The sequence below is a fragment of the Dipodomys merriami genome, unplaced genomic scaffold (assembly GCF_024711535.1).
Source record: "Dipodomys merriami isolate MVZ:Mamm:240054 unplaced genomic scaffold, mDipMer1.0.p SCAF_703, whole genome shotgun sequence".
Taxonomy (NCBI): domain Eukaryota; kingdom Metazoa; phylum Chordata; class Mammalia; order Rodentia; family Heteromyidae; genus Dipodomys; species Dipodomys merriami.
In genome coordinates this window covers 190,501-212,905 of record NW_027206295.1, presented here as the reverse complement: position 1 = coordinate 212,905, position 22,405 = coordinate 190,501, and the positions used below count along the sequence as shown (strand labels likewise).

Genomic DNA, 22,405 nt, shown 5'->3' with positions numbered 1-22,405 from the left:
GGCAGAGCTGGGGAGAAAAACACCATTCTCTCGTCACAGACCCACGTCTCCCGGGAGGTGGGAACAGATGTAGCAGCAGCTCATGGAACAAGATTTTCTTAGGACTGATGGACCCCGTCTGTGTGACGTTATTTCCTCTGAAGCAGCCTGTGGGGAAAGGAACTGCCTGTGTGGAGAACTGTCAGCTCCTCGAGGTGTTGCAGACAGGAGCCAGAAGCAGGACTCAAAGCCCAGCGTGAAAGCGCCGCCGCGCCCCTCAATTACACAGGGAGGCCCTACCCATTCAGGGACGCCACGGGAAGGGCCTGGGCCCGCACTGTAGGAGAGCCGGTCGGACTTGGCTGTTGATCTGGGGCGAGGAGGCTCCTAGCTCAGCCACGCTCTAGCCCTGGTCCCGTTTGCTCCACATCAATGCTAGCGCTCACAGTAAGGTTTTTAATCCAACATAAAACAACATTTAACCCTCACACCAACTCAGGGATACTGAACCTGGGTGTGAATTGGAAATGTTAACTGAAAAAAAAAAAAAAATAACCCTTCTGTCTTTCCAGCCAAAAACAAGGATTATTCTTGTTAGAAACAGGTGGTTAGGGGATTCTGGGCATCTCTGGCAGCCTCCCCCCCAAAGGAAATTCAGATTTCATGAAGAAAGGGCTGTAGACTCCGCTGCTACGTCTGTAACTGAGGTAGTACTACAGGGCAGGACGGGCTCTAGGTCTACTCAAGGTACTTTAAGACATGCTCTCCAATCCCGACAAAGTAGACCCCCTGGGCGATGCCGAAGAGAGGCGCTATGACCAGGGCCCTGCAGCCCGCGCCCTTCATGAAGGCCCAGGGTCCCTCCTGAGTCCAGAGTTTCCTGTGGAGAAGGAGAGCCTTGTATGAGCTGTGGATCCTTTGTCCTGACAGGCTGGCTCGGGGCTTGCTGTGTAGGCTGGAGACACAGGTGCGTTAGCATGCAGGCTGGGGCAACAGGAGGGGGTGGTAGGAGGAAGCCAGGCCTCTCCAGTTCTATGCGTAGTCCGGCCACACTACAGAGGCTCGAGTGGCTCCACCCTTGGGGTGGAAACATGGTGGAGAGATGAAAGGGAAAAGCGGGTTTCAACGCGGTCTCGGGTTCCATCTTACCTGGCACAGTCCGTGACCCCGCTGTAGGTCTCCTCACCCACCCCTTTCTTGAGGGTTTGGATTCGAGTTTTCAGAACTAGATTGGAAAGTTGAGACAAGCAATGAACATCTCGCGCTCGACACAGCGGTCCGATCCCTTTAGAGCATACAGGCACAAGGCCTGCGTGACCTCACCCGCCTTCCTCCACGGCCATATCGCCCTGGGGCACCTGGGCTGCAAAGCGTCCCCGTGGGAGCGGGGCCAGCTGTGGCCCCGTGAGGATTCACCTCCCACCTCGGCCTCAAGTTCTAAAAGGTCGGCCGTCATTGGCAGCCAGGGCACCCCCTTGCCAGGGGAAGCCAAAGCAATTGGGTGAGGGGGACCCCTGCTTTCCAGGAGGGGTGACCTGAAGCGGTGCTGGCAGCAGTGAGACCCCCTTGGGCCACTGCCCTGCTGTGAGGACCGCGGCTGACCGGCCCCCGGCAGCCATGGGCAGTTAGACGGAGGCCCGATCCACAGAGCAGGCCAGCCCCGAAACCCCGCCCCTCACCCTCGCTTCTGCGCACGTACCGTCCAGGGGGGTGACCGCGGCTGCCGCCACGGACCCTGCCGCACAGCCCGACAGGAAGGAGTGAGCGAAGGACGCCTTTCCTGTGTGCTCATGGACCCCGAGGTGGTTGAGGTTGGCGAACAGGGGGAAGTAGAGGATGGAAAAGGGGATGTCCCTACGGAGGAAGAAGAGCTGCGTGGCTGCACCTGCTTCCTCCCTCCCCCAGGTCACACACAGCCCCCTGTGGTGGTGGAGGTACAGGTGCTCCGGGCCCCGGCCCCCGCAGGCTGGGAGGAAGGGGTGGGCAATCCCGCCGGGGCCCGGCCGGCCTCAAGGGCTGCAGTGTCCCACGTCAGGAAGAGGGCTCACCTGAGGAGAGTGGCTCCCAGGCCCTTGTAGAGACCAGACAGGCCCTCCGTGCGAAGCAGCTCCTGGGCAATGAGCGTGGCAGACGGGCGTCTGGAGGCGGACGGCATGCCGGCGCTGTGGGCGGAGTCCAGTGGGTGGGCTGCTGGGAGGGAAAGCAAAGGCCAGCTTCCATCTCCACCACGCCCGGCAGGTTGCTGCCCCCTCCCCGAAGGGTGTTAGGTCCCCACTGCTAGCGCTGGAATCACGCCGGCACGGTGGACATGGTCCCCGTGTCAGAGCTTTGGGTCCCAGGCAGGCATTACCTCACATAACGGTAGCCCAATCTATGTCTTGCTCTGTCACAGCACAACCCAGTCCCTAAGGACCTCAGGACCGGTTTTGATCGTTTGCCCATTTCTAAACCATCTCTGATTTTTTTTTTTTTTGAGATAGTTTTAACCTGTAAGCTCTGCAGGACAAAGAAATGAACCTCTCTGGTCTTCCCTTCAGATGCCACTCTAAGATTAGGCTGAACATCTCCTTCACGCCCTCCTTCATTTTATAGAGCTTGACTCGTAGATGTCAACCCATTTTAGATGCGTATGCAGAGCCTATTATCTGGGCACGGTAGCAAAGGAGGGCCTTGAGTCCCAGGCCAGCTTAAGCTATATTGGTGAGACTGTCTCCTTTGGTGAGGGTAGGGGTGCGAACACCGGGGCTTGAACTCGGGGTATTGTGCTGGCTAGGCAGTTAATCTACCACTTGAGCCCCGGGTCCCTCGAGGAATGCTAGCACTTGTCAGCCAGGTTCAAAGGCTACCTTGATAAAGAATCTGTCTCTGTCTCTTGCAGACACACTGGGGGCGATTCTAGAGCCTGACCTCTTATTCTTCCTGGAGTTCCCCTTGCTTCAGGCTGATCTAATCCACTCTAGAGCCTGACTGAATTCTTGCACAGCTGGACTGCCCAGTCCTTAACAGAGGCTATACTGGGCATATTGGTTGGGGGGGGGTGGGGAGGAGGGGATTGAGGGGCAGCTGGCTCCTTCCGCTGGGAAAGCGGGGCCAACCCTTGCTTTTCTGCATCTTCAGGACTCAGGATTTAGGAAAGGGCACAAAAAATTGGAGCAGTTTTCTTCCTTTTTATGCCTTTCTGTGTGTTAAAAGCTAGCTGCTGTGGCATACGAATACAGCCCTATCCCGACCCCCACCCTGGAGCGGGGGACAGACCCAGGCCCCTCATGCTCCTCCACAGAGCCACTCGCCCAGTTCCTATCCTTAAAATCTTCAGGGATCCCAGCCCAAGTATCAAGGAGGTCCGACGGAAGTATTGGGGTGCCCGGGTTCTGCGTGAGAGTACTGGAAGGGATAAGCTGTCGGATAAAGGCTTCCGTTGGCTTGGACAGGGGCCAGACAGAGCACAGGAGGGAGGTGGATGCGATCTGTTCTGACGCCAGCCTCCCCAGGCTGAAGATAAGACGGGGTATACCTTACCCAGGCGCCCAGCATCCTGCAGCTGGATCTTCAGCATTTCCATGGGGCAGGTAACCACCACCTGGCACATTCCAGCCCCACAGCCGGCCAGCATCTCCATCTTCAGGTCCCGCTGTGTCCTGTGGCACCAGGGATCAGTCCTTTAGTCCCAGGCTAGATAGACCTGTCCCCATACCCTGACCTGTCACCACGGGGTCCTACCCACCCAGCCTGGGTAAAGAACCCAATCCTCAGGCTCAGTCTCCTGAGACTAAATTGAAAGATGCTGTCAGACTCCTGACCTCCTAAATACTGTCCCTAGGGCAGTGGGAGGACAGAGAACCCAAGGAGGCTTGGACTCTGACTGTAAAGAGTCACCAGCTACTCGATGCTATGTGTGTATATTCAGATGTTCTGTGCTGGTACTGGGGACTGAACTCGGGCCTTGTACTCGTGCTTAGCTTTCTTGCTCAAAGCCACTTTAACCAGGCTTACAGTTCTTTTTTTTTTTTATTTTGGCAATTCTGGGGCTTGAACACAGGGCCTAGGTGCTATTTCCGAGCTTTGTTTGCTCAACGCTGACGCTCTATCACTTTGAGCCACAGAGCCACATCTGGTTTTCTGGTGGTCAATTGAAGATAAGCCTCACAGACTTTCCTGGGTGGGTTGGCTTCGAACTGCAATCCTTAGATCTCAGCCTCCTCTGAGTAGCTAGAATTATAGGTGTGAGCCACCACCACCCAAGTTCCTGATTTTTATGTCTCAGATTTGTCTGCTCTGGCTGGCTTTGAGCTTTGATCCTCAGATCTCAGCTTCCTGTGTAGCCCGGACCTGTATGCTTGTGAATATGCCATCTACCTGTCTTTCCCACATTCTGGAACATTCTGTCCCTTCTGTTCTAGCTGTCAGAACAGATGGTGTGTGTGTGTGTGTGTGTGTGTGTGTGTGTGTGTGTGTGTGTGTGTGTGTGTGTGTGTGTGTGTGTGTGTGTGTGTGTGTGTGTGTGTGTGTGTGTGTGTGTGTGTGTGTGTGTGTGTGTGTGTGTGTGTGTTTCTTTTTTTTTTTGGGTCCGGTCGTAGGGCCTGAACTCTGGGGCTGGGCGCTGTCCCTCAGCTCTTCAGTTCAAGGCTAGTGCTCTACCACTTGAGCCACAGCGCCACTTCCAACTTTTTTCTTTTTGCTTATGTGGTGCTGAGGAATCGAACCCAGGGCCTCGAGCATGCAAGGCAAGCGCTCTACCACTGAGCCACCTTCCCAGCCCCATGTGTACACTTCTGAGAGGTAAACTGAGTCACATTTGCAATCCTCTGCCCCCAAAATGACACACAGTGAAGGATTTTTTTTTTTGCCCATCGTGGGGCCTGAATTCTGGGCCTGAGCACTGTCCCTCAGCTCTTCAGCTCAAGGTTAGCACTCTACACTTGAGCCACAGTGCCACTTAATGCTTCTGTGGTGCTGAGGAATCGAACCCAGGGCCTCATGCATGCAAGGCAAGCGCTCTACCACTGAGCCACCTTCCCAGCCCCACAGTGAAGGATTTTTTACCCCTGCCCCCACCAAACTGTACCTGTCTTCCATGAGCAACTGCCGGAAGAAGTCATTAGCTGCTAGCTTGATGGCCTTCTCTGGAGTGACCAAGGTAAGGTTCACTGCAGCACCTGCGGTGAGGCATGAAAATGTGAGTCCCTTCGGCACAGGCCGGGCAGGCTCTGGAGTGAAGGACACACAGCACTTACTTTAGGCACAGTACAAGGCCACCCCAGGGAGTCCTGCAAAGCTCCTTAGGCTATTTTTCTTGGGGAGGGGGGGAGGCTGATCCTGAGGCTTGAACTCGGGTCCCAGGCACTGTCCCTGAGCTTTATTATGCTCACCGTTAGCACTCTACCACTTGAGCCACAGCGCCACTTCCAGCTATTTCTATGTATGTGGTACTGAGGAATCGAACCCAGGGCTTCATGCATGCTAGGTGAGCACTCTACCAATGAGCCACCTTCCCAGCCCATTTTCTTTCTTTTTTTTTGTTGGTCACGGGGCTTGAACTCTAGGCCTGGGCGCTGTCCCTCAGCTCTTCAGCTCAAGGCGAGTGCTCTACCACTTGAGCCACAGCGCCACTTCCGGTTTTCTAGTGGTTTATTTGAAGATAAAGAGTCTCACTGACTTTCCTGCCCGGGCTGGCTTTGACTGTGATCCTCAGATCTCAGCCTCCTGAGTAGCTAGGATGACAGGCGTGAGCCACTGGCGTCCGGCCCGTTTTCTTTTTTTTAATGCTCATTCCCTGTGGAACCATGTCCAGGAACCAAGCACCCTTGTCCTGGTGGTACATGCAGCTCCCCACCGTGAGCCTGAGACAGGGCCTGCTGATTTCATGTTCCCTGCACCCTGGGCAGCTGGGTAGTGTGCGCAGGTTTCCAATGTGTTTCTCAGGTGGTGGAACAACATCTCTTAGCATGAAGCACCAGCCGAGACCCGATGGCGGACAGGGACGCCGCAGGTGGCCAGCGGTCTCCTGGGGTCATGTTGGGGAATTGCTCACAGCCCTGTCCACCCTTTGTCTAGTTAGCTGGAGAAACACTGGGATGAGACAGGGCTCCCTGGCTTTCCATGTGGCACAAGTGCGCACTGATGTGAAGGGGCCGGAAAGGCCAGGCGATGCAGGGGAACCATGTGGTCCAGCAGCCCTCCGGCAATATGCTACACGCCCACAGCCTGCAGCCCATCCACGCCCACCGTCCGCACCGGCGCAGCCCACCTCGGTACATGCCCAGGAAACCCTCCACGCGGGCCGTCTTCACCAGGCAGTCTACCCTGGAAAGAGACCAGACAGGCAAGTTCAGGATCACGGGGGCGTTGCCAGCCAGCCTCTCCCGTGCTCTCGATGCAGACCACATCCCCAGCCCCGCAATACCTACATTCCTCTGTACACATCCTTGCCGTGCTGGTTCTGTAGTCGGGTCTTGGCCAAGTCGATGGGGAACACGCAGGTCACTCCCACGAGCCCTGCTACACCTCCATTGATGAGTTTGGCGGTGATACTAGGCCATGGGAAGGAGAGAGGCAGTGAATGGGGGGAGGGGGCTGGACACAGCTGGGACTGGGTAGAAGGGCAGAGGAAGCAGCTGCTGGCCCCGTGGCCTGCTGGGAGCTGCTGAGAGACGCCCTTCCAGTGCTGTCTGTCACCGGGATCTGGGAGCCCACAATGCCTCCCTCCCACCTTGTGACCTGACTCCACAGGGGACTCTGGGAAGGAGACCCCTGAAGGGCCCCCTCGGGCTTCAGCTCTGCCTCAGGGCCTTTCCTCCAGTTGCAGTGCCCCGACCTCTCACCCTTGCAACCATGCGTAGACAAGTTTTCAAACGAACCAACAAGCTCAGGCAGAAGCTGGAGCTGTGCTGTCTCCTTGAGCACGTTACCTTCCTTTTCCCCAGCGTAAAACCTGCCCATGGTGTTGGTGAGGGTCCTAAGAACTAAGGTGTGGGGCCAGTCAGAGCCATTGTTAGGAAGAGCGCATAAGCCGTCTGCTAGCGGCTCACGCCTGTCATCCCAGCTACTCCAAAGGCTGAGATCTGAGGATCACAGTCCAAAGCCAGCCCGGGCAGGAACGTCTCTGAGACGTCTTCGTTTTTGTCACTTGTGGGGCTTGGACAGAGGGCACTATCCCCGAGCTCTTCAGCTCAAGTCTAGCATTCTACCACTTTGAACCACAGCACCACTCCTGGTTTTCCGGTGGTTAACTGAAGAAGAAAGTCTCACAAGAGACTTTTCAGCCCAGGCTGGCCTCAAACCCTGGCCCTGGGATCTCAGTCTCCTAAGTAGCTAGGATTACAGGCTTGAGTACCAGCACTCAGCCTGTAAGACTTTTATCTCCAATTAACCACCAAAAAGCCAGAACTGGAGCTATGGCTCAAGTAGCTTTTCTCTAGCCTTGCCAAAAAAAAAAAAAAAGAAAGAAAAAAGCTCTCAGAGACAGTACCCGGTCTCCCATAAAATATTTGAGAAGTCAGGTACCAAGCAGTGGCTCATGCCTGTAATCCTCGCTACTTAGGAGGTGAGATCTGAAGGTTGCAGTTCAAAGCCAGCCTAGGCAGCAAAGTCCATGAGCCTCGGTATCTCCAATAAACTACTCAGAAAAGGCCAGAAGAAGGGGCAGCACTGTGGCTCAAGTGGTAGAGCGCTACCCTTGAGCACAAAGAGGATCAGGGACAGGGCCCAGGTCCCAAGTTCAAGCTCCAAGATTGGTTAAAAAAAAAAAAAAAAGCTAGAGAAATAAAGACACAGAAAATATAAAAGCTTTGCTGGGCACCAGTGGCTCACGCCTGTCATCCTAGCACTCAGGAGGCTGAGATCTGAGGATCACGGTTCAAAGCCAGCCCAGGCAAGAAACTCCATGAGACTCTTATCTCCAATGAACCACCAGAGCTGGGGCTCATGTGGTAGAGCGCTAGCCTTGAGCTGAAGAGCTGGGGAACAGCATGCAGGCCCAGAGTTCAAGCCCCATGACCAACCAACAAAAGGAAAAGCTTTCTCAGACCCCGTGGGGCGTAGTAAAAATGTTCTTATCTTACAGGCCAAAGGCAAACGAGTGAAATATCTGGGTGGTAGATTTCCTCACAAATGAATCTAATTAGGTGATGTCTTAACTTTTGCTAAGAACACAAATGCTGCCAACTCCACAGACTAGTCAGCTAAGTTGGGGGCCGGGGGGGCTCTCCTCCCAGCATCCATCTTCTCCCCACCCAGGCCTGGCGTTTCCCTGGGCTAGCGTACCTCAGATCCTGGCTGGACATTCTGGAGGGGCGGAGTCACCGGGCCCTCTGGCAGGGGCTGCTGGCTGGGTCCAGAGGAGGAAGTGGTGCGTTTCCTTCGCTTCAGCTCGCCACCGCCAGCTTGCTCTGGGACTTCCCCTTCCTAGACAGACCTTTGGGAGCTGGGGGGTGGGGGTGTCATATAAGAAAAAGGGCTTACACCTGTCATCCTAGCTACTCAGGAGGTCCGGGCAGGAAAGTCTATGAAACTTATCTCCAGTTGACCAGCAAAAAAACAGAAATGGAAGCTCAAAAGGTACAGCACCAGGAGGTCCCGAGTTCAAGTCCTACCACACAATAATAAAAGGAGAGGTGTAAATGCAAAGGCAGCCAGAAACATGGGTCTATCTAGGGCTTGCTGGAGCCTCTCTGGGCAGGGTTAAAGTCTCTGGTCAACTGGCCAACAATGGCTCCTGCCTGTAACCCTACTTACCTGGGGGACAAGATGGGAGAGGATTATAATTTGAGGCAAGCCCAAGCTGGTTGCAGTCCTGTTGGCTGAGGACCAAGGCTTGAAGCCCGCCAGATAAATCCAAATATCTCTAACCAGAAAAAAAAACACAACAAAAATCCATCGGGCACCTGGTGGCTCATGCCTGCCATCCAGCTACTCAGGAGGCTGAGATCTGAGGATCACAGTTCAAAGCCAGCCCAGGGCAGGTAAGTCCGTGAGACTCTCATCTACAATAAACCACTCAGAAAACTGGAAGTGGGGGGCTGGGGGTTTAGCCCAGCGGAAGGGCGCCTGCCCGGTGCGCACAAGGCCCTGGGTTTGGTCCTCAGCCCTGGAAAACAAAACAAAAGCAAAAGCAAAAACAAAACAAAAAAAAAACTGGAAGTGGCACTGTGGCTCAAGTGGTAGAGCACTCACCTAGAGCTGAAGAACACAGGGACAGTACCCAGGCCCAGAGTTCAATCCCCACAACCGACAAAAATAAAAAATAAAAATAAAAAATCCGGAAATGGAGATGTAGCTCAAGTGGTAGTACCAGTCTGGGGTGAAAAATCTTAAGTGCACGCGCGCGTGCGCATTCACACACACACACACACACACACACACAAATGTAATAGTGGTAACCTACAATTCTGGCCACTCAAGCTGAGATTGGAGGGATGGAAATCTCTCAAGACCAACCTCAGAAATTGACATCATCTACCACATAATCAGCAAGCAGTAGACCGGGGGCATGGATCACCTGCTAGAGCACCAGTCTAGCCAGTGTGAGGCACTCAGCTGACCAGTAGGTTGGGCCAGACACCTGACTCCCAGGGGCAGCCTGGGGCCCTGCCACCCCCACTCCCGAGCCCGAATGCAGGGTCCTCTCCAGGGCAGCTGTTCTGAGCAGTAACCTGACAGGGTGGGAGGGCGGGCTCCGGGGCCACGCAAGAGGCAGAACGAAGGTTAGTAGCAGGTTCGTGGTATGGAGACGGGGAGAAGGGTCTCTCGGCTGCCTTGGTTTTAGGCGTGTGCTCCACACCTGCCCTCAGCGTTCGGGAACAAGGCAGGTGCGCCAGGGTTGTGCTTTGGAGCCCAGCACAGATGGCTTTCTCAGGAGGCGATCTGTGTCGGGGAGCAGGTCAGGGTCACTGATGGGAGGAGAGACTGGCATTCCGCTCTGCCTACCTTCCCACTCCGATGGAGCCCCAAGGCCGCTCACTTCCACAGAGCTAGTCAACCTAGTGCAGAAAACTAGTGGGGCCTAGGAGTTTTTTGGGGTCTCCAGCTTGAACTATTTTTTTTGTCAGTCATGGGGCCTGAACTCTGGGCCTGGGCGCTGTCCCTCAACTCCTCAGCTCAAGGCTAGCGCTCTACCACTTGAGCCACAGTGCCACTTCCGGCTTTTTTCTTTTTGCTTATGTGGTGCTGAGGAATCGAACCCAGGGCCTCATGCATGCAAGGCAAGCGCTCTACCACTGAGCCGCCTTCCCAGCCCTCTATCTTTATGTGTGTAGGGTACTGAGTGGTAGAATGTGGGCTTAGGATCTGTCTTAAGTAATTCACTCTAAGTAGTAATTAGTAACACAAGGGTGGGCCTGGCTCCTGCACTGCAGGCAAAAGAGCCAAGTCCCCTGCCTCCCCCTGCCCCCGAGCGCCCCTCCAGTCAGCCTCCAGGGCGGAGCTGCCAGGCCAGCACTGCCCACCACTCCCAGCCCCGCATCCTTCCCTGCTGCACGGGGTGTTCTCTCCGCAACCTTGGGTAAGTTACAAATTGTTCTCGGGCCTCTGAGTGGCATCTAGGCTGGCATCATGTCCCCCAATACACCTTGCTATCTAGCCTGCCCTCTGGGATCCTGCCGAGTACAAGTCCCAGCCCGCCTCCCGGGTTACTGCTGCTTATAACCTGACTCCCCACCCAACAGGGGCTGTGGGAGTCCCTGCTGTGGAGGAAGCCAACTACGTGTGGCCCAGGTAGCCCTTGCCTGCTTGACCCAAGACTTGTGTGCTTGCTCCGTGCCCTTAGCCCACACTGAGGAGCTGGGTTGGGTGTCTGATCCAGGCCCTCACAGCACAAGTGACTTCTTGACTCCTTACCAGGAAGTACCCTGCCCTCCGGCCTGGATTCTACCCAGGATGCCCTTGGCAGGCAGGGGACTCCCTCCCGCCCCCTCGATTGCGGGAACCTTGGCCTAGCAGAGGCAAGGCTTACCTGTCTCCGGGAGGGAGCCCTCCAGCTCGCCGCTGCGCTGTGGGGAGGGCTGGTTTGTCCCTGGGTCCTGTCCACAGTCCCGCCCTCCTGATTCCTGGGTGGCCTCCTCCTCCCTTCCGCGTCCCAGCCTCACCTCCACTCCCCAACTCCCTCGGTTTGATTTGAATCAAACCCCAGAGAGGCCGCACGGCCTCGTGAGATCCCCCCAACCTGGCAGGCGGCCACCCCGCTTCGCTGAAGTAGGGCTCCACACAAAAGTTCCGTTTAGCCGGGCAGTGATTTGGCCAAGACTCAGAGGGGTGGACAAACCAGGGAGAATCGATACAATGGAAACATTTCTGCAGTAGGGCCAGAAGCTAACCTGCCTCCCGGCCTCTCTGTGCAGGAGTGGGAACGGAACCGGGGGCCTCGGGTCTGGCACGCCCCACTCGCTTTCCCAGCGGCCATTCCACTCACGCAGTCTGTCCCTTGCAGTGGGAGCACCCCCCTCTGACCCCAGAGCATCCCGCGTGAGAAGCCCTGCCCAAACGGTGGGGGGCTGGAGAAACCAGCTCCTGTGCTTTACTGGTAGGGATGTAAAATGTGACGGCAGCTGAGTATGGCAGCTCCTTACACTATTGAACAACTGGCGTAAGATCTAGCAACTGCAACCTGGGTGTATGGACTGGCGTAAGATCTAGCAACTGCAGACCCAGACGATCTGCATAAGTATTTACCCACTCATTTCTATAGGCCAGTTGTCTTTCTTTAAGGTCCAAGACTAGAAACTCAAACGCAGTGCCTGACATATTCTTTCACTGGCTGGCACCAACAGAGCACCTCTCTCCAACCTGTCAACCCTGGAAGATACTAAGGCACCCCTAAGGGAAGACTGGATGAGCAGAATATGGCAGCACACAGTCCTGTTCAGAAAGGAAACTGACACTGGCCATGGGTGGATGGATCTTGAAATCATGCCAAGGAAAGGGCAAATACTGTACCATTCCAGTCTTTGAATAGTCAAGTTCAAAGACAGCAGTGGAACAGTTACCAGGGGCTATGGAGGGGGAGGGGGATTAGACACTGGGTACCAGGTTTCAGTTGGAGATGAAATGTCAGCAGATTAAGACTTTACCATTATTATAAGAGGAAGAAAGCAAGCAAATGAGCAAGTGAGACAAGTAAGCAGCAGTGCATGAGGTGTGAATGTAAATGGATGGCACCATGAGGGGTGAGGTATGCAACGTAAAACAGGATTTTAAAAGCAGGCAAGATATTATATGTATGTATGTCTATTATGAGAAACACTCTGGACATTAAGATGTCAATCATTTTAGTATTGCAAGTTGAAATATGAAACAAAAACCACCATGGCAGCAGGTGGAGATGTTAAGATTGGAATCTGGAAAGGTGTCATGAAGAGTCATCACACAGAGGGTGACAAGGAATGCACAGCACTGGAGACAGAAGGACGAAGTCAATGGAAGACACTCTGGACACTGATGTATTAGGTCAGTACCATCAAGTTATCTAAGAGATGACTTAAAGAGTTGGTGATTGGGCTGGGAAGGTGGCTCAGTGGTAGAGCGCTTGCCTTGCATGCATGAGGCCCTGGGTTCAATTCCGCAGCACCACATAAGCAAAAAGAAAAAAAAACCGGAAGTGGTGCTGTGGCTCAAGTGGTAGAGTGCTAGCTTTGAGCTGAAAAGCTGAGGGACAGCACCCAGGCCCAGAGTTCAGGCCCCATGACTGGACCCCAAAAAGAGTTGGTGATTGGGCTGGGAAGGTGGCTCAGTGGTAGAGCGCTTGCCTTGCATGCATGAGGCCCTGGGTTCCATTCCTCAGCACCACATAAGCAGAAAAGCTGGAAGTGGTGTTGTGGCTCAAGGGGTAGAGTGTTCGCCTTGAGCTGAAGAGTTGAGGGACAGCGCCCAGGCCCAGAGTTCAAGCCCCACGGACCAAAAAAAAAAGAGTTGGGTGGGCTGGTGGCTCATACATGTAACCCTAACTACAAAGGATGCTGACATCTGATTGGGGTTCAATACCAGCCCAGGCAGCCAAGTCTATCTGTAAAACTCTTAATCCCCAATTAACTACAAAAAAAAAAAAAAACCAAAATGGCAAAATACTAGTCTTGGGTGTAAAGCTAAGGGACAATGCCCAGGCCCTGACTTTAAGCCTCAGTACTGGTATATGCACGGAGTTGGTATGAGAAGATGCACAGATATGAAATCTGAGAGTCCCTTATATAAGCAACGTGCAGGCCTGTGGTTTGTGGGCCCTGAAATCCGTCCCCAGGGTCCCAAGGTCTCTTGTACTTACTGGAGCCCTGGCTGGCTGGTTACTCCCTCTTCATCTTCGCTCTTGGAGTGCTCCGGGTCAGACTTCACTTGGTCTTGCCTTTGCTTTCTTACTCAAGACTCAATTCCTTCCCACAGCAAAAACCTGAGAAAATGTCTCTACTGCCCTTAAAGTTCTGCACAGCTTTTGCTAGAATAAGATAATTCATCCTTGTTCTATGCCATCAGGAATGAGGCTCCGGTCCAGGATTCAGTCTCCAGGCCACCTGCATTGATATGCACATCATGGCTATGCAAGCGGGGGATTTTGGCTTACAATAGCCCGATCTGGGCATTTCCCAGCTGCCTTCTTGGCTGGTTCTGCACAGTTCATTCTTCACTAAGGCTTTTGTTAAAAATCACCCAAGGACACTGGAGGAGTGAGTCTTGATAGCATAAGGGGAGTAAAACAAACGCACAAATATCCTTTAAAATCCCAAGGAAGAACCCGGAAGACAGGTCTGCAGGGCAGGGGAAGAGTTCGGCGGGCAGCTGCGACACGGGAACCCGGAGCTCCGTGTCTCTGGGTGAGCTGGCAGGGAATCCAGCCACCCAGGAGGAAATGGCCCAGAGCCCTTCCTGCCAACACCATCTCTTGCATAACAAATCCATGTCCCAGGCCACTCACCCACTCTGGGACGGAGGAAGCAGCACTTGGGTTACTTTCTCGACTCTGTGGAGATGACCAACTGCCAGAGGGGGGAACTTCACAACGCCAAGAATGTCTTTTTTGTTTTAGAGGCAAGGAGATCATTTTTTGTAACAAGCACCTTTGAATGTCTCCAAATGTCAAACCAGAAAGTTGATAAGAATTCTGGGCAGGGCTGGGAAGGTGGCTCAGTGGTAGAGCGCTTGCCTGGCATGCATGAGGCCCTGGGTTCGATTCCTCAGCACCACATAAGCAGAAAAAGCCAGAAGTGGCGCTGTGGCTCAAGTGGTAGAGCGCTAGCCTTGAGCTGAAGAGCTGAGGGACAGCGCCCAGGCCCAGAGTTCAGGCTCCATGATCCACAAGGAAAAAAAAAAAAAAAAAAAAGAATTCTGGGCAAATCCACAGTAGCAAAATAGGTCTTGTTCTCCCTCCCCGCCCCTGCCCTTTTCTGTGTTGCTATGTTGCTATGTTGTTGTTATGGAAGCGCAATGGTGACGCGACCATCTTTGTGTAAGGCAGGTACCTCGACTAGACGAGGCTCAGCTCTACCGCACCTTGTCAAGGTGTGTGTGTGTGCACGTGTGCGCACACGCGGGCCTGTCAGTACTGCGACTTGATCTCTGAGCTTTCTGCTTTCCCCATCTACCACATGAGACAAACCATCATTTCCCGCTTTTTGCTGAATAATTGTGACAAGATCTTGGTTCTCACAGCCAACTGTAAACGATGTGGCTATGGGCTGGGAAGGTGGCTCAGTGGAACAGCGCTTGCCTCGCATGCATGAGGCCCTGGGTTTGATTCCACAGCACCACATAAGCAGAGAAAAGCCAGAAGTGGCGCTGTAGCTCAAGTGGTAGAGCGCTCGCCTTGAGCTGAAGAGCTGAGGGACAGCGCCCAGGCCAAGTTCAAGCCCCACAACCGACCAAAAAAAAAAGAATGTGGCTACATCATCTATTTATCATCCCCAACAAAGCTATAAAGCACTGGGATTTATCTTTTGGTCCGTTGTGGGGCTTCAGTTATGGGTATGGACACTCTCCTTGAGTTTTTTTGCTGAAGGCTAGCACTCTACCACTTTGAGCCACAGTTCCAGTTCCAGTTTTCTCGTGATCAATTGGGAATAAGTCTCACGGACTTTTCTGTGCAGGCTGGCTTTGACCATGATCCTCAGATCTCAGCGCCATGAGTAGCAAGGATGACAACAGGTGTGAGCAGTATTTTTTTTTTTGACAGTGTGTCATGTAGTTCAGGCTGGAATTGAACTGGCTCTGTAGCCTATCTAGCCTGTATGGCATTCATCCCACCTCTACCTCTCTAGGGTTGTGATTACAGGCATCCACCACCACAGCTGGCCAGCCCTTGAGAGGATTCTGACCAACCAGAACACAGAGAGGTGGTGACACTGAAGTTCAGGAGATGGCTCAGGGGTCCTGGTGGAATTGGAGTTTGCCCTAATGATCACAGTCACGCACGGACACACAAGTCAGATCCTTGCTATTTTAAGAATGTACTTTATACAAAATAACCAGTTCATATGGAAATAAATCTACAGACCTCCGAGGATCAAAAAGCTTTTTAAAAAGTTCTTTTAAAAAATTATCCAACACACAATATTGAACTAACTATTGAGGTAAGTGTCGCTCTCAGTGAAACAGGGAATCAGCAGACCACGACAAAATATACACAAATAAAAAAATAAATAGCATTCCCCCTTCCAGTACTGGCCAGAAGATTCACCAGGGCATTCACTTCTACAGCAGGAGTGTGGACGGACCCTGTGTGTGTACTGCAGGTGGAGCAGGGAAAAGGCAGGTGAGCAAGGCACCTGATCTGGGGCAACATCTGAGTATCTCAATAGCCATCAACCTGTTCCCTCCCACCCCTCCACCCCGCCCACCCTGCCCCAACGCAACCCTTCCAGAAACAGAAGCAGGGCAAACAGCTGGTTTTCAGGCATGGCTACTAAAGAGTTAAGTCAGAACGAACAACAAGAGGTGCCGAACCCAAGCCAGGGAAGACGTGTGCTTAGCTAGCGGAGAGGGCTGCAGACAAAGCTTGTGTCCTGTTTCTCTGAGAGCTGGGACATAAGCAAAGAAGACCCTAACTGCGTCTTCCCAGTGGAAAGGCAAAGCTCCGATGCCAAAGCTTTGAGGGAGATCTAAAGCCACTGGACAAAACATCTACCCTGGTTATCTTCTCACCTAGTGCGGCTCGGCCACGGTCCTGGTGACCAGTGACATGGGACTAGAAATGACAATTGCCTGCTGGCACAAATGCCACTGTCCTCACTACAAGTTTTGTCCAAAATGCTATCTGCTGAGAGACCACATTCCAGAAACCTCCAGCAGTAAGCGGTGGCAACTCGTCCACAGCGGGTCTCCATGAGGACCGGAACGAGTGGACAAAGGGACAGACATAGGTAAATGCCAGCGTTGACTAAGGTCATCATACCCTGCTCTTGGGACTCTGGATTAAGACTCTGGGTGGAGTTTCACATTCGTTTTTAAGAGATGTGTGCCACTCATGGGGGAGGAAAGATGGGGGAGGAGAAGTGAGGGGAGAGAGGGAGCCCGGCCAAGCGGGATGACTTCAAGGCTTCTCCGTGCTGACCATGGGGACGCCAGCATCAGGGTTCTGCGTTTGTGGCAGCATTTAGCTTACCCTTAGGTGCTGGCGGGTATTAGAATAATAATACCTAGACAGCAGATGAACATCACGGAACAACAACTATAAAGGTCAGGAGAGAATTCCACAGGAAGGCTAGAGTGAACTGACCATGACTAAGATGGGCAGCACAGAGCAGAAAGTCCACCAACGGTTTCATAAAAGCCAGCAGGAATCTGCCTTCTGAGGGGACAGCCTGAAGCGTGCCAGGTGACACTACAGGGTGGCTAAACAGACTCTGCGGCACTACCACAAAACCAAACCAGCCTGACGCAGGGGATGGAGCAGCTTTAAAGATCAGACCGGGCTGGGGGCGGGCACGGGCACGGGGAGAGAATGTGGCTCATGTGGTAGAGCACTTGAATAGCAAGTGCTCAGCCCTGAATTTAAAAACCTAGTAGCTGGGGGGAGGGAGGGGGAGCCAGGGGAGAGAGAAACAGAAACTAATAATCAAAGAATCTTGCATATCCTTCTCCATATTCATCTGTCACAACAAATCTTGGCCAAAACTTCCTGCGACTTTTTAAATGAACCGACTGACAAGGGGCAGAAGAAACCTGAAAGGCTCGACTTCTGTTTCTGGATATTTGTTTCTCCGTGGCTTTGTTTGAGGAACCAGTTTCTAAGTTGTTCATCCTGAGTGGTCAACAGCAATGTCAGGGCTTCCAAGGATCCCCAGGGACCACAGCAGGTGGCTTGGTGTAGGGTACATACCCTTTGGAAGATGCTTTGCCCACTATTCTCACATCTGCTTAGTGCACTTGGAAAGAGAAAAGCCGGAGGAGGAGAAAGGTAAAATGAGGGGTCCTGTCTGGGGGGGGGTGACTGAATGTGGGACTCTCAGAGGCTCCCGGCAACTGTCAGCTGATCTGCTCTCCAAAGACCACTACAAGCGGGAGACATGCCCAGACGAGGGATGACGGCCACCAAGTTCGCAAACAGGATGCAACCGAGGCCACTGTGCTGTTCCTGCTCATAGTGTTGCAACCCCAGGGATTCGATACCTACTACTCTCAGCATGTTCTCAGTTGCCTGTGAACTGGGGGAGGGGAGGGGAGTCCGGGGACACAGGAGGAAGTAACTTGTTCATCACAGCATCTCGAGCACTCCGGGAGCGAGGGGAAGCAGCACCTAATGCGGTGTGTACACAGTGTACCTACAGCTTTAGCGCTATGGACAAAGCCCCGTCTGTGGCGGAACGGACTGGGCTCAGGCTCAGGATTACACAGATGCTTTCTGCGCCCTGCACAAACTGGAGTAACTGCTCTGTCCATCTCAGCACAGGCCAGCCTGAGGGCAAACTGATCTGTCCACCTACCTGAGAACTCAGCCTCAGAACCCAACTGACTCACAGTAGTAACAAATGTAACGTGAAGTCTGTTACAGAAGACCGCTCATATGCTACATACCTCAGAGGCCCTCTGTGTTCCTCCCTCTCCGTCTCACCACATTACATTAGCACGCGTTCACTTCCTGGGATGAATTTTCAAGAAGTGTGGATGCGGCGTCTATTCACTTCTAGAGCCTGGATGCTACCAGTCTAGCTCCTTTCCTTCTGATGGCATATTTAGCGGATTGTAAACAACAGTTCTCAAGTTAAAAAACAAACAAACAAACAGAAAGATAGGGCCTCACCTTGTACCTAATCCAGGCTGGCCTTGAACTCATGATCCTCCTGCGCCAGCCTCCCACTTGCTGGGATTACAGACACGAACCACCACACCTAGCTTATCAGTTCCCCATTGACTGAGGAAACGAACTGGAGGGAAGGGTTCTACCAATCCTGCCCACAGCTAAGTCGGAAAGAAACTAAAGATGCACGTTTTAGGAAGACTTCTACTAACCCCAAAAGCATGCTTCCAAAAAAATGCTATTCCTTACTAAACTGGAATTTCAGGCTATTTTCCGTCTCTCCTTGTGGGATATTTAAAGGTTTAAAGATGGGCCCAAACTTGGGTGGCATCTTAGCTAAAATAAAACACAGAATGCTAAACAGGGAGGATCCAGTGTAATTAACTTGTAAATCCATAATAAACAATTTAATACTGTAAAATTCTTTCCTATCAGAATGACAAAATGCTTTCTAATAATTTATATTTGACAGCTAATTTAAATCACCATAGCTGATTATACTATGATTCACTTAACTGAATAAAAACTATATACTGAAATATTCTTCAGTTCAAACTGTATATCTATAGGATACACTTTTTTTATTCAAACCTGTGCAATTTCTTTACTGAGACTAACACATACAAACCTGAGTAGTCATGTTCACCAAATGTGGTTTGTGCTAGAAAGCTCGTGTGACCCCTTCTACAGCACCCCCGAGAGGCCGCTCGTAAGTGAAACACTGCAGTCAGTCCAATTCCTGACACCAGTTCACAGGATGGAGTACCACTTTCACAAGTCCAGGACTTAGGTCATCTGAGCACCAGCACCTGCCTTTGGGGCTGAAGGTCCCAATGGTCACAGAGAGCTCTACCTCTGATGAGGAGTGAACAGACGGTGCACTGGACTCAAGGGAGAGCTTTCTCTGTCCAGGGCTGGACACAGAGGCTGTGATGTGTAACAAGGTGAAACTTCCCCTACCCTCTCCCCAAGCCCCCCAAAGCATTCCGTGTGTGACGTGATTGTAAACAGACAGAGAGACCACGGCAGTGCTGTGTGCCCACCACGATCGGGGCTCCTGTCTCCTTCACATGCCCACCCATCCTTCCCACTTTATGTACAATACATTCACCACCAACAAAAAATATTTTAAAAGGCAACATGAAAATTCTGTAAACTGGACCCAGCTCCAAAAACATTAATACTACAAGTAGTCCCTTCCCAAAATATATTCCTGAGTTGAGCTGTTCATAAAGTTTAAAAGCACCACTCCAAGAGCCCCACTCAAGCTTAAATCGCGTTTCCCTGACCGAGTCTCAGGACTTGGAGAAGTCAGCAGGAACGCGGGCTGCTGTGGCAACCCGGGGCCGCTGCAAGCCAGTCATCTAGAGGGCCTGTCCAAGGCTCCAGCTGCTGACAGCAGAGACGGGCGAGGGTCACTCCCCAAATCCTCCACGCTGTCTTCATGCACAGCTTTCTGTTTCATCGGGGGCTATATCCTCCTTGGACTAGCTCTGAGAGAAACAAACAGAATGAAAATATTTTAAAACACACAAACAAAGGATTTCACATTGCTAAAAAACAATGTCACTCCCAGAGGTGTCCTGCAAGTGCTGGGCCCTGATTCAGACCCCGCCCACTGCTCAGTCACTGCAGACTTCTTGCATGCTGGGAAATACAGTCGCTGCTGACATCTTCTTTATGGTATCAAGGATGAGAGTGAATGGGAGAGTTAATAGTGTGTGGGACCCCCCCCCCCAGCAAACGGCAGAGAAGTAGCAGAACTCAAAGATAGCTATTGTCAGCGGGGTGCTGGTGGCTCACATTTGTAATCCTAGCTACTCAGGAGGCTGAGATCTGAGGATCACGGTTCAAAGCCAAGCACAGGCAGGGAAGTCCTTGAGGCTCTTAGCTCCAATAAACCACCAGAAAACCAGAAGTGGTGCTGTGGCTCAAGTGGTAGAGTCCTGGCCTTGAGCTGAAGAGCACACAGGGACAGCGCCCAGGCCCAGTGAAGCCTCAAGACTGATCCCCCCCCAAATAAAATACAAATTAAAAAAGTAAGTAATAGCTATTGTCATTTTAGTCTCTCCCACAAAGAGTAGGCTAAGACAGGTAAGAGACTATGGCAAAAGAAATGGGCAAAAAAAGGGGTTTGCATAAATTGGTTTTTTTTGTTTTGTTGTTTTTTTTTTGTCGGTCGTGGGGCTTGAACTCTGGGCCTGGGCGCTGTCCCTCAGCTCTATCAGCTCAAGGTGAGCGCTCTACCACTTGAGCCACAGCGCCACTTCCGGTTTTCTGGTGGTTTATTGGAGATAGGAGTCTCACGGTCTCTCCGGCCCGGGCTGGCTTTGAACCGCGATCCTCAGATCTCAGCCTCCTGAATAGCTAGGATTACAGGCGTGAGCCACCAGCGCCCGGCTGCATAAATTCTTCTAATTAGGTGGCTACCAAAAAGACTAGTGGGGCAGGGGAAGCATGTAGTATCAGAAGGTCCTTCAAGACTCTGCTTGGGCTTGAAGGGCTAGGAGCACAGGGCTGACTATCCTGTTCTACCCGGTTGCCTAAATACAGGGAAAACTCTTTAGAAAAAGTTCCTGTATTAACAGGATACCTTAAAATTGTTTCCCAGTACTCGCGGCTCATGCCCGTAATCCTAGCTTAGGAGGCTAAGATCTGAGGATTGTGGTTCAAAGCCAACCCCAGGCAGGAAAGTCCATGAGACTCTTATCTCCAATGAACCACCAGAAAACTGGAAGTGTAGCTGTGGCTCAAAGTGGTAGAACATTAGTCTTGAGTGAAAAGGGACAGCACCCAGGCCCTGAGTTCAACCCCCCAAGACCGACCCCCTACCCCAACCAACAGAGTGTTGCTTAGTAGTATACTACTTGCCTAGAATTCAAAGGCCTTAGGTTTGATCTCAGCACAGCAAAAGACCAAACAAACCAAACCCCTACTACTCCTATACAACTTGTTCTCAGAATAGCAATGAGATCATGCACAAGTCAATCAGTCTTACACTAAAGGTAAAACCTAAGGCATGTTAGGCAAGTAATCTACCACAGCCCAAGATGTTTTGGACCCAAATGTTTTGGATACCAACACTCAAGTTTTTCACTGTGAAACATTCCAAGCTTATTCACAGACTGGTGTGACCAACCAGCTTTCCAAAGTCAGAAAACCTCAGGGCCAAGCACTGTGAGGAAGGAATAGGTAGTCTGTATTTATGTCCCAGACCTGGAGGAGTAACGAACACCGATTCTTACTTGACCCAGCGGAAGCGACGGGGGCTTATGCGATGACAACTGTTCTGGTGCTGCTGCTGGTGCTGGGGTCTTTGAGAATGAGGACTGTGACGGGACCGGAGGCATGTACATGCTACAGCCATAAAGAGGGGACAGTGAAGAATTAATGAAGATTAGTAGTTCCCCAAGAAAACATTTTCATCATGCTGCTGCTGCTGCCGCTGCCTCAACTATCTGGGTGATTCAACTGGGAATCATCAATCCTGGGACCAAATGACAGTGTGAGCCTTCTAGAGACAGAGCCAGAATCTAGACGAGAATTGGCCTCGCCTCTTTAAAAAGCGCATCAGCTGGGTGGTGGCAGTGGCTCACGCCTGTAATCCTAGCTACTCAGGAGGCTGAGATCTCCAATGAACCACCAGGAAACCGGAAGTGGTGCTCTGGCTCAAGTGGTAGAGCATAGGGACAATGCCCAGGACCAGAGTACAAGTCCCACAACAGGACCCGCCCCCCCCCCCCAAACACACACACAAAAAGCAAACTAAAGATAGAATGATTCTTTTGAAAAGAGACTAAATACAAGTCAACTCTGAGCCTTGAACAGATTTTAGGTCAGAAACAAATAGGAAAAGGTTAGTTCTGAAAGACTTTTAAGGATATTTTGTATTGGGGGTTCTTTCCCGTGGGTGGCACAGTGTTGAGATTACACTGCAAGGCATTCCTTTTAGGAGAGGAGTGCTGAGGTACTTGGTTGTGGGAAGGATCTGAATGCTAAAACTTAATTTCCAATGGTTTAGGCACATGGGTACAGAACTTGTGTTTTGCCAGCCTCGAAATCCTTTAGTACATGGGTACCTGAGGCGATCTGCTGCTTCGTGGGGCCTTTCAATTACGTTGTAGTATCTGAAGGGGCCCTGGCCGAGGAAAAGCAACAAAAGGCAAGGAGATACAGGTGTGTCAAGCCAATATGAAAAGAATGAAATGGGACACG

At 52.1% G+C, this 22,405-nt stretch overlaps 2 protein-coding genes across 10 annotated transcripts in view; both read right to left on the bottom strand.

Annotated features, from left to right (window-relative positions):
- Positions 1-421: 421 nt before the first annotated feature.
- Positions 422-13,748, bottom strand: LOC138817908 (mitochondrial glutamate carrier 2-like). 3 transcript variants are annotated; one of them, XM_070008685.1, is made up of 10 exons: positions 13,229-13,748; positions 8,242-8,401; positions 6,387-6,509; positions 6,227-6,282; positions 5,045-5,135; positions 3,499-3,617; positions 2,028-2,169; positions 1,679-1,833; positions 1,129-1,204; positions 422-859 (listed from the first exon to the last, which is right to left on the bottom strand). In XM_070008685.1, the coding sequence occupies exons 2-10, from the start codon at positions 8,259-8,261 to the stop codon at positions 718-720; spliced, it is 924 nt and encodes a 307-aa protein (XP_069864786.1). In that variant the 5' UTR covers positions 8,262-8,401; positions 13,229-13,748; the 3' UTR covers positions 422-717. The 3 variants fall into 3 exon arrangements, with proteins under 3 accessions (XP_069864786.1, XP_069864788.1, XP_069864787.1); XM_070008687.1 differs by having other exon boundaries at positions 2,028-2,166; XM_070008686.1 differs by lacking the exon at positions 13,229-13,748 and adding an exon at positions 10,928-11,057.
- A 5,568-nt stretch (positions 13,749-19,316) lies between these two features.
- The window catches only part of LOC138817905 (chromatin remodeling regulator CECR2-like), a 129,298-nt gene continuing 126,209 nt past the window's right edge, over positions 19,317-22,405 (bottom strand). For all 7 annotated transcript variants that reach the window (XM_070008677.1, XM_070008679.1, XM_070008678.1 and 4 more), the window contains 2 exons: positions 21,436-21,547; positions 19,317-19,683 (listed from right to left, as the gene is read on the bottom strand). In XM_070008677.1, the coding sequence (XP_069864778.1) occupies positions 19,678-19,683; positions 21,436-21,547 (118 nt within the window). In that variant the 3' untranslated portion in view covers positions 19,317-19,677. The remainder of the gene's footprint in view (positions 19,684-21,435; positions 21,548-22,405) is intronic.

What these genes read in the sequence shown, in the direction of transcription:
- LOC138817908 (XM_070008685.1), bottom strand. Translation starts at nt 8,261, where the DNA reads ATGTCCAGCCAGGATCTGAG. An exon ending in ATGTCCAGCCAGGATCTGAG is followed by an intron (nt 6,510 to 8,241) that starts GTACGCTAGCCC and finishes CCCATGGCCTAG; the next exon opens with TATCACCGCCAAACTCATCA. An exon ending in GGGGTCACGGACTGTGCCAG is followed by an intron (nt 860 to 1,128) that starts GTAAGATGGAAC and finishes CCTTCTCCACAG; the next exon opens with GAAACTCTGGACTCAGGAGG.